Raw genomic sequence first — 10,675 nt, forward strand, 5'->3', positions numbered from 1 at the left:
TAATATGATACTCGTCCTAGAGCCATAAGAAAAAAAAACCCAAATCATGCACCATACCCTTTACTTCTCATCCCATATCAAATTTTGTGTCTCGTCATCGTCTGTCCCCTATATGTTGACAATTTCTCTTTGCTATTTCCTCCATATATGTACCCTAGTCCTATCAGGAGGCTCTCAAATATCCAAGGTGGAAGGCGGCAATGGATGAAGAAATGCAGGCACTGTTTGAAAATCAAACATGGGCTCTAGTCCCACTCCCATTAGATAAGAAACCCGTCGGTTGCAAATGGGTGTTTACTATGAAACACAATCTGGATGGGTCCATGGCTAGGTTGAAAGCTCGCCTCATTGCTAAAGGATATACACAATGTTATGGAATTGATTATGAGGAAACCTTCTTCCCAGTGGCAAAAATGAACTCGGTACATGTGTTATTATCACTGGTAGCTAATTCTTCCTAGCATGTATATCAACTTGATGTAAAAAATGCCTTTATGAATGGGGATATCAAAGAAAAAATTTATGTGTAGTAACCACCTGGGTATGTGGTTGAGGGGGAGTTTGTATGTCAACTAAAAAATCTCTTTATGGTATGAAATAGTCTCCTCGTGCATGGTTTGAAAATTTTACTCAAACACTCATACGGGCTGGATTTCATAGATACTCAGGAGATCACTCCATATTTATTAAAGACACACCTAAGGGCAAGGTGATTCTGGCAGTATATGTTGATGATATTATTATAACCGGTAGTAATCCCGAGGGCATCCAAACAATAAAAGAAATGATATGTGATGAATTCAAGACAAAGGATCTTGGACTACTCAAATATTTTTTGGGTATTGAAGTACTACAATCCAAACATAGAATTGTACTATCTCAAAGGAAGTAATGAGAAGGAGTAATGAGATGCAGACCAGCAGAAACTCTTATGGACTCAAATACAAAATCACAGTCTAGTGCAGAAGCAAAATACAGAGCCATTGCACACACAGTCAGTGGACTCCTATGGATAATATCTCTTCTTACTGAATTGGGATTCTACAAATAAGCTCCTATGGACCTATATTGCAATAATTAGGCAGCAGTACACATCACATCAAATCCAGTCTTCCATGAGAGAACAAAGCTTATTGAAGTAGACTGCCAATTCATATGAGAAAATTTCCAAACATGCATCTTATCTTTCAAACATATATCTTCACATAACAAGGTTTCAGACATTCTCACCAAACCAATCACTCATAAAAATTTGTCCACCATCTGCAGCAAGCTGGGCATCTACAATGTTTTCTTACCCCCAACTTGAGGGGGAGTGTTACAATATAGGACCCACCATGGTTGTAAAAGCTGGTAGGACCCATCATGAGGAGGTGAGAAGCCAAGAGAAGTCATCAGACAAGCTAGCATGAGCTGGCATGAGTTGGATAGTTTGGAGATCTAATGGACCCACAAAGATACCACGAGTTGGTATCTTTATCACATGAGTTGGAAGATCAAGTGGGACCAATAAAGATACTACACGAGTTGGCATCTCCATCCAATAGCCACGTCCTTATAGAAAGATTAGAGATGGATATATGTTAGACTTCTAAATTAAGTTGAGTTATCTTTGGTATATGTACATAAAATCTACCATTCCTCCACTATAAATAGAGGAGGCCTTGTACTTAGAAAAATAAATCAAAGCAAAGAGTTCTCTCTTCTCCCTCTCTCATGTAGAGTTCTCTTACTTCTTCTTTTTTTCTTCTTCTCTCTTTTCTACCCGAGAGCTTTCTATCTCTCCTTCTTTTATTTATTCCCTCTCTCACCTTGCTCGAGATATTAGTAACGGGGTCCTAAATTCAACATGTATCAATTGCAGATGGGTCCCAAACAAGGATTCAAGGTACTGGTACATCCACCATTTCACCATTTTTTTCACTTTCTAATGTTTTGTTCTCCCTCAATTTCTTTTGAGTCTTATGTCAATGAGTCAATTAACCAAGAAATGAAATTGTGTTTGTTACTTTTTTTCCTTCTCATTGTGTATTTTAGGATAACAAGACGAGATACGAGATTGGTGGCGGCAATGAGAGAGGGGGTCTTTACTATATGGATCCTTTCATCCTTACAACAATAGCAACAACCACATCAAAAGAGGCTTTTCAATGTCATAAGAGGTTGGGCTATCCCTCCTTAAAAAAATAAAAATTTTTAGTTCCTTCCTTTCGTTCTCTTTCATATTTGTCATGTGAGTTTTGTGAGCTTGGAAAATACCATAGACTGTCTTTCAACCTAGATAAAATAATATTGCTTTTAGTCATATTTGCTTTAGTTCATTCAAATGTTTGGGGACCTGTTAATGTCCCAAATATTTTTCAATCCAAGTATTTTTTTATATTTGTGGATGATTACACGAGAGTTATGTGGTTATATTTGATGAAAGATGTTTTCTATTTTCAACTCTTTTTGTTCTATGGTGGAAAATTAGTTCAAAACAAGGGTAGAAATCTTTGGGTCTGATAACGTGAAAGAATATTTTTCCTCTGCCTTTCAAAAATTTGCAAGGAAAAAGGAATCAGCAATCCTCATGTGTTTATACACCTCAACAAAATGGTGTCTCAAAAAGAAAACATTGACATCTTATAGAGGTTGGCCTCTCTATTATGTTGTTTATAAATGTTCCTCAACTTTTGTGGCCCTATGTCATCCTCACTGCATGTTTTTTAATTAATCGTATGCCATCAAGTGTGCTACAGATGCCACTCCCTACTCAATATTGTTTTCTGATTCAGTTTCTTTCCCTTTGCCACCTAAGGTATTTGGGTGCTCTTTTGTTAATCACTTAGGACCTCACCAAAGTAAATTTATTCCCTGGGCTATAAAGTGCATCTTCCGAGGGTATTCAAAAAACCGAAAGGGTTATGTGTGTTACTCTCCATCCTTGAAGAAAATGTTTATCTCAACTGATGTTTCTTTTGTTGATAATCAACCCTATTTTTTAGGTAGATCTCCTCCTGGTTTTACACCGTCTTCAAGGATACCCAAGCCACTTACTCTTGTGGATTATGATTTTTAGACTAAGAATCGACCATTCGAGGATCCTCTCCACTTCACCCGCTACTCAGTCACATGTCGAGTCTTCTGATGATCCCAAGGTATGTTCTCCTTCTTCCTCTCTACTAGTTTATGGTCCACCTTATATCACTCATCCTATTGCTATGCGCAAAGAGTCCACTTCACTGTTGTTAGATCTCCATCCACTTTACACTCTATCTCTCATTATGTTTCCATTCATCGTTTATCTCTGAGTTGTGTGTCCTTTTTATCTAAAGTATCCACTCCCACTATCCCTACATGTTATGAGGAGGCTCTACACGATCTAAGGTGGAAATGTGCCATGGATGAAGAGATACAAGCTATACACAATAAATTCACTTGGAATTAGGTTCCCATTCCACCTAGAAAGTAGGCACTTCGATGCAAATGGGTCTTCCAACTCAAGTATAATCTAGATGGCTCTGTTGCTAGGTACAAGGCCCGATTGGTTCCTAAAGGTTATACACAGTCTTAAGGTATTGATTATGATGAAATATTTTCATCCATTTCAAAACTGAAATATGTTAGGGTTCTCATTTCTCTAGCAATTAATTTTAAATAAGATACATCAATTATATATCAATAATACTTTTTTGAATGGTACTATCTCTTACGAGATCTACATGAGCCAACCATTAGGTAATGTGGTTGAAGGGGAGCAAGTATATCGACTAAATAAGGCAATTTATGGGTTAAAATAGTCTCCATGAGATTGGTTTAATATATTACCATTGTGGTTGCGAAGCTCGGGTTTAAGGGGTGTGAAAGTGATCACTCAGAGTCCACCAAAAACACCAGTAAGGGAAACATGCTGATGGCGGTATATGTGGATGACATTGTTATAATGGGAAGTGATCTTAGATGCATTCAACAAGTTAAGCAAGACCTAAATAAAGACCTAAATAAGGAGTTCCAAACCAAGGACCTAGGGGTTGAAGTCCTTCAGTCCATGTGTAGTATAATTCTATCACAAAAAAAGTATGTACTTGATTTGTTGAAGGAAACCAAGATGTTTGGATGTAAGCCGGCTAATACACCCATGTAACCCAATGTTAAGCTCTGTGGTGGAACTAGGAGTGATGTTGATGTTGGTATTGGTCAATTTCAGTGGTTAGTTGGGAAGCTGATCTATCTCACAATCAAGAAATCAGATATATCCTATCTAGTTAGCTTCATTAGTTAGTATATGGATCAACCCCAATAATTGCTTTGGGAAGCATTGGAAATAATTTTTCATTAATTAAAGAAGAGTCCAGGACTAGGATTGTTATACAAATGCCATGGACACACTGAAATTGAAGGCTTTATTGATGCATATTGGGTCAGGTCTTTGATGATAGGAAATCTACTTCTGGTTATTGCATGACTGTTTGAGGCAATTTAGTCACTTGGAGGAACAAGAAACAAAATGTGGTAGCAAGGTAAAGTGTTGAGGTTGAACACTGGGCGATGGCACTAGCAATGAGTGAGATGTTATGGCTGAGGTCGTTCATGACTGAATAGGGATTCTGGATAACCAAGCCCATGTAGTTTCATTGTGACAATTAGGTAGTTATCCATATTGCAACCAATCCAGTATTTCATGAAAGGACCAAGCCTATTGGGATAGATTGTGAGTTCATTTAGGAAAAAAATTGTTGAAGAGTATGGATGAAAAAATCTTGCATGACTCTCACAACAAGAAGTCTCATAGAGCCAAAATTATTATGGTGGAGTCTTACAGGAGTCTCAATGAAAGGTGTTTTAGTTATGTTAGTCTTCTAATTATGTTCAATTGTTTAATTATTCTAGTTTAATTGTAATTGGATTCTACTTAATCTCTATTATAAATAGAGGCTTATGTACTCAAATTAGAACAAGTTAGTGAAGTTTTTCTCTTTTCCAAAAGTTCAACATGGTATCAGAGCAAATTATGTGAGTTGACACTACCAACCCATAGAGATAATACGATCCTTGTCTGATCTATCATCTCTAGTAGTTTAGGTTCGTATTCTATATTTTTTGCTTTTTTCATGTCCTAGTACCCATTGGTTTCTTGGCATTCGCACCTCTATACTAAAATTTTCATATTACAAATTATATATTGATGGAAAGATCTTCGAGTCTACTTTTCAACACAAAAATAATTTTTTCTATTGGAGTTTTTTTACAAAAAAAAAAATTGATATTTGAAGCAGCAAAGGTCAGATTGTAAGAGAGGTTTGAGCAGTAGCATAAAGCTTCACATTTTTAGTCATTTAAGTCATCAAGAATAAGACTTTATATGGAGATTTGTATGTTAAAAGAAATATCTATAAGTTTATTTTCTACCTTATCAAACCAATTCTCAATCTGAGTTTTTTAGAGGGAGATATCAATTTCGCAAGGGTCAATGGTGATACTAAACAAAGAAGAAAGAGTATTTAGGTCAGCCAGATTATTGAGTCTGAAATTTATCAGATTCTCTCTCAAAATAAATATATTTTATGAAGAAAATTTATACTTAGATTAATGGTATCATAGTCTAGTTTCAAAAGGAGAAAATTTCATGTCAATCTGATCTATATTTAATGTTTCAGAATATGACCATTTTAATTGGTGTTATAGAGCTTTATCATACAACTAGGAGTAATTTTCTCCCATATAGTGTTTTATCCAAGTTGGGTCTCTTTGTCCTTTTTATCCCTAGATTGAGGGTGACAAGTAGAAGAAGAAGTACAAGAAAGAGGTATGTTATTCTACTTGTTGTAGTAATTTTTATGTGACCAAACTATTCAAGAAAGGGGGAGAACAAAAGATGAAAATTTTGCATCTATGTAGAATTTTTTCACCAAAAGAAGTTTAAAGACCAAAAATCTTTTTCTTTGCTAGATGAAGTTATAAACTCCACCTTGAGGGGGAGTGTTGAAGAATAAGTATGAAATAGTCTTACATGACTCTTATAGTAAGAAGTCTCACAATAGCCAGAATTAATATAGTAGAGTCTAAGAGGAGTCTCACAAAAACAGAAGATTTTATTTGAAGGTATTTTCATTATGTTAGTCTTCTATTTATGATCTTTTTAAATATTCTAGGGTTTATCTTTAATGTTTAACTTTTGGTATAACTGGGACAAGGGTAATTTAATTGTAATTAGATTCTACTTGTTTTATTTATTACAAATTGAGGCTCATTGTACTCAAATTACAACAAGTTAATGAAGTCAACTTATTTTTCCATAAATTCAACAAATAAACGGTGCTACTAAGGTTAATGGATGGTGAGCCTTCGAGCATGAGCTATTTACTTCCTTTTGTATGGACCATTGGGATAAACCATCGTTGATCAAAAGGATATGTTTATGGTCATCAAAAATATCTTAATAGGGATTTTGAGACCAACACAATTAACTAATTAATTTGTCCCATTGTTTCATTACAAACTATTACAAAATTTCAATCATTAATTAGTACCTAATTAACGTTTATGTAAATGAACTATATTTGACCTATCTTATCACATCATGTCTAATGATTGATTAATTCATAAATTAAATATTAATTAAAATTTTAATCTTCTTGGTGTTGCAAGAGGGGAAAGGGAGACGGTAGTTGTTGCCTACTACAAAAGGCTTCATAGTCGAAGGGGGGAACCATCATTAGAGCACCGAGGGGGAGTAAGGGATGGCAGGGTAGATCACATGATAGTAGGGAGATCAAGGGGAAACCCGGAGGAAAGAAAGAAAAGAAGATTTTGTCCTTAAAAACCTAATAACTTGAAAAAAGTAGAAAAGAAAAACAAGTTAATAAGAGTTTAGCTGATCCAATACGAAAGACTATTTGGTATAAAATAAATAAAATGATTGAGATAGTTATTGATCGAACAACTGAGATAACCTTTAAGACAAAATAACGTTCTATCACCCGGAGCAAAATACCTGAAAATTAACCGGAGGGATCTGGTCGACTACGCACTAGTGACATTGACAATGACTCCGCAACTTTCTCTTGCTCGCACACTGCCTTTATTCGCAAAGGAGAGGTCACCACAATTCGGTAATTATAATAATTCCCGGAGCCCCCCAACCAGCCTCCACAAGAGTACGAGACGGCTCCTTCGGACTTCTAGGGTCAAAGATTTAGTTTTCTTTTTAGTCCTGTTTACCCACGTCTGGATATTTAATTACTCTCAAGTCCCATAATTTGTACGGCTTCTCCATTAATTTTGACGCTACCGACGGTCACTAGTGACGACTCCTGTCGCATGTCACATATTTTTTGTAAATTTATAGTGGAATAATAATGTCGATATCGAGAATCTGGGCCCACATAGTTTGATCTCATCTTGTGCTGAATCTAGAGGAATAAATGTGGGCCCACAGGTCTAATCCAGTGGCCTGAATTTTACCGAAATTTTTCTATGCGTTTAAGTTTAAATTAAGCAGTCAGTTTCGTCCACAACTCGATCAAATACGAGAGCCGCTGGTGACTCGTGTGTCGACTCCCTCCAGTCCCCATGAGAGGAGGATGACACGAAACAGCCCTCTCTAATGGAAATGCGCCACGTGTAGGGTCAAGACAAATCTGGCGAGCGGACGGAAATGCGTCCAGGTTCAATGAACCCGCTCATATCGATTTTGCTCACCCTATTATTTATCTCCCCCCCGCTCTTCCTCCTCTTTCAGAAGGCCATAAGCCTGAACGTACTCGCGAATTTGCTAGTCAGGTTGTGGTATTTTGAAATTTTTTTGCAGTAGGAGGTATAGAGATTCTTGGATTAGATATCATGGCGTTGGCTGCCTCGTCTACTGTCTCTTCCCATTCTTTTTCATCTCAGGAGCTCAAAGGTACTCTTTTTTTTTTTTTTTTTCTTTTCGTTTTGTGATGTCGATCTCTGTACTGGTTTTGGAAAATTTGTTCTTGAAACTCTGTTTCTTGTTCGTCTTTGGTTTCTTTAGCTCCTAAGATCTGTTCCCCGAGGCCGTTCGATCGTCTTGCGCTTCCTCTGGCGCCTGCTAATTCTTCTAAGAGGCGAACATTTGTGAAGCCTGTCTCAGCGCAGGCGAACCGTAAGGAGTCATTTGTTCCTCAGGCGGCGGCAACTATCGTTGCCCCAGGTAAGCTTCCTTTTTTCTGTCATTGTTTTTATAATTATTTTTATTATTGTTGTTGTTGTTGTTGTTGTTGTTGTTGTTGTTGTTCATAATTATTTACTCAAAGAAAATTTGAATACCGTTTTATGTTTCTTCAATCTTGTCTTCGAAATTGGCCATGTTATTTATTATTATTATTTTATTTTTATTTTTTGGAGGTTCTTGTTACAAAACTTCTTTCTTCAGGTGCAGAGGTTACCGATAACGTAGGAAAGGAGGATTACGAGAAACTGGCTCAGGGAATGGAAAATGCCTCGCCTCTCGAAATAATGGACAAAGCGCTCCAGAAATTCGGAAACGAAATTGCCATTGCTTTCAGGTAGAAATTTCAGCTTCTCCTTATATATTTTCTTTCTATTTTGATGTAAAAAACTGCGAAGGCCCCAAATGTGAGCCGAGGAAGCTTTTTCGCGTCGGCTTTCTCTATTCCTGTTGTTTTCTATTGTGTGGGTTCTTTTTTCCCTGACGAGGATATTTTTGGATGAAATTATAAACGTGCCATTACGAATAATACTCTATCTGAATATTTTCGCGACACTCCCGTTGTATAAAATTAGAAGGTGAAATTGGGGATTTAATAATCCTATTGGCAGATCTTGTTACTTTCTAACATACTAAAAGGGTTATTGAGATTGAAAGTTGTTTTATTATTTTTATTACAGTGGAGCAGAGGACGTTGCTCTGATCGAGTATGCTCGTTTAACGGGTCGACCTTTCCGAGTCTTCAGCCTGGACACCGGAAGGCTAAACCCTGAAACTTATCATTTCTTCGATGCCGTCGAGAAACATTACGATATTCATATCGAGTACATGTTCCCCGACGCTGTTGAAGTCCAAGGCTTAGTGAGAAGCAAAGGCCTCTTCTCTTTCTATGAAGACGGGCATCAGGAATGTTGCAGGGTGAGAAAGGTTAGGCCATTGAGGCGGGCCCTCAAGGGCCTCCGCGCTTGGATTACTGGGCAGCGGAAGGATCAGTCCCCCGGCACAAGGGCTCATATCCCTGTGGTGCAGGTAGACCCTTCTTTTGAAGGTCTGGATGGCGGTCCTGGTAGCCTGATAAAGTGGAACCCAGTTGCAAATGTGGAAGGCCGAGATATTTGGAATTTTCTTAGAACCATGAATGTCCCCATCAACCCTCTACACGCACAGGTATCGTAATAGTTCAAATTGTTGATGTGGCTCAGAATTTCTCTTCATCAGTGCCTGATTGCGATGCTTTTGTCGCAGGGTTATGTTTCAATAGGGTGTGAGCCGTGCACAAGACCCGTCCTCCCTGGTCAGCACGAGAGAGAGGGAAGATGGTGGTGGGAGGATGCCACGGCCAAGGAATGTGGACTGCACAAGGGCAACGTAGCGACCCTTGAAACCGGCCTCCCAGAAAATGGTACTGGAAATAGCGCCGCTGCCCCTGCTGAGGTCGCAGACATCCTCAACTCGGACAATGTGGTCAGGTTGAGCAGGTCAGGGATAGAGAACCTCCTCAGGTTGGAAAACAGGCGTGACTCGTGGCTTGTAGTACTCTATGCTCCTTGGTGCCGCTTCTGTCAGGTAATAGAAACCAGAATTGATATCCATCAAGGTACTTAAAAACGTTATACATATTGATCATGTCGACTAATGCGTGGAATCTTTTGTAACTCAGTCAATGGAAGCTTCATATGTGGAAGTAGCAGATGAGCTAGCTGGTTCTGGTGTGAAAGTAGGAAAGTTCCGCGCGGATGGCGATGAGAAAGCATTTGCCCAGAAGGAATTGCAATTGGGCACTTTCCCAACGATACTGTTCTTCCCCAAGCATGCCTCAAAGCCCATCTTGTACCCTTCGGAAAAGAGAGACGTCGATTCACTGTTGGCGTTTGTTAAAACTTTGCAATGAAATTTAGATTAGGGAGGATGGTTCAGAAGACGCACTGAACCCATTTCATGCCCGGGTCTGACTCGAATGCTCTGCCAGCCAGGGTCATTCTGAGAAGAAGGTGCAATTTGGCTAATGTGCCCTAATGTATATGTGAATGGTATATAGCCGCAGAGTTCCCCTAGGACTTCACTTGAAATTATAATTCAAGAGAGACTTATCAGTGGTCTCTCATCTTGTATTGCTAGTTTTTTACTTCGAATAATGAAAACGTGCATCAGGTATCCTTGTTTATGGTATATGGGTTCGTTTTATTACATGTGAGTACCATAAGTTTAAAACCAAGGTAATACTGTGATATGGGTACATTATATTCCACGTACATAGAAAAGATATGTTTCACTAAGTTAAAACCAATGCAATATAATGATAATATCAGGCATAACGTAATAATTATTACATATTTATTAAATTTCATGATAACGAATAAAACTATAATAGTTCTAATAGTTACTACTTATTTTGGTTAACTAATATTAGTTAACGTCATATATTGACATAATTATAATATGTGTAATATATTTGTGTAAAAGTTCATTGAATATATTAGGCTTCCAATCATAAAAAAAAAA

The 10,675-nt window shown here is 37.7% G+C and overlaps 1 protein-coding gene across 1 annotated transcript; it reads left to right on the forward strand.

Moving 5' to 3' along the window:
• The first annotated feature begins 7,736 nt into the window (after positions 1-7,736).
• Positions 7,737-10,342, forward strand: LOC137941475 (5'-adenylylsulfate reductase 3, chloroplastic-like). Its single transcript, XM_068786913.1, has 6 exons — positions 7,737-7,885; positions 7,997-8,155; positions 8,378-8,510; positions 8,854-9,340; positions 9,419-9,739; positions 9,834-10,342. The coding sequence occupies exons 1-6, from the start codon at positions 7,825-7,827 to the stop codon at positions 10,062-10,064; spliced, it is 1,392 nt and encodes a 463-aa protein (XP_068643014.1). The 5' UTR covers positions 7,737-7,824; the 3' UTR covers positions 10,065-10,342.
• Positions 10,343-10,675: the final 333 nt, after the last annotated feature.

The sequence above is a fragment of the Aristolochia californica genome, unplaced genomic scaffold (assembly GCF_029961685.1).
Source record: "Aristolochia californica isolate CCGP_79_NKW_82.1479 unplaced genomic scaffold, dmAriCali1.0.hap1 SCAF_9, whole genome shotgun sequence".
NCBI lineage: Eukaryota > Viridiplantae > Streptophyta > Magnoliopsida > Piperales > Aristolochiaceae > Aristolochia > Aristolochia californica.

Coding starts and splice junctions, on each gene's coding strand:
- LOC137941475 (XM_068786913.1), top strand. CDS start 7,825: ATGGCGTTGGCTGCCTCGTCTACTGTCTCTTCCCATTCTTTTTCATCT. Junction 8,156..8,377: donor GGCAACTATCGTTGCCCCAG/GTAAGCTTCCTT, acceptor TTCTTTCTTCAG/GTGCAGAGGTTACCGATAAC. Junction 9,740..9,833: donor CTTGGTGCCGCTTCTGTCAG/GTAATAGAAACC, acceptor TTTGTAACTCAG/TCAATGGAAGCTTCATATGT.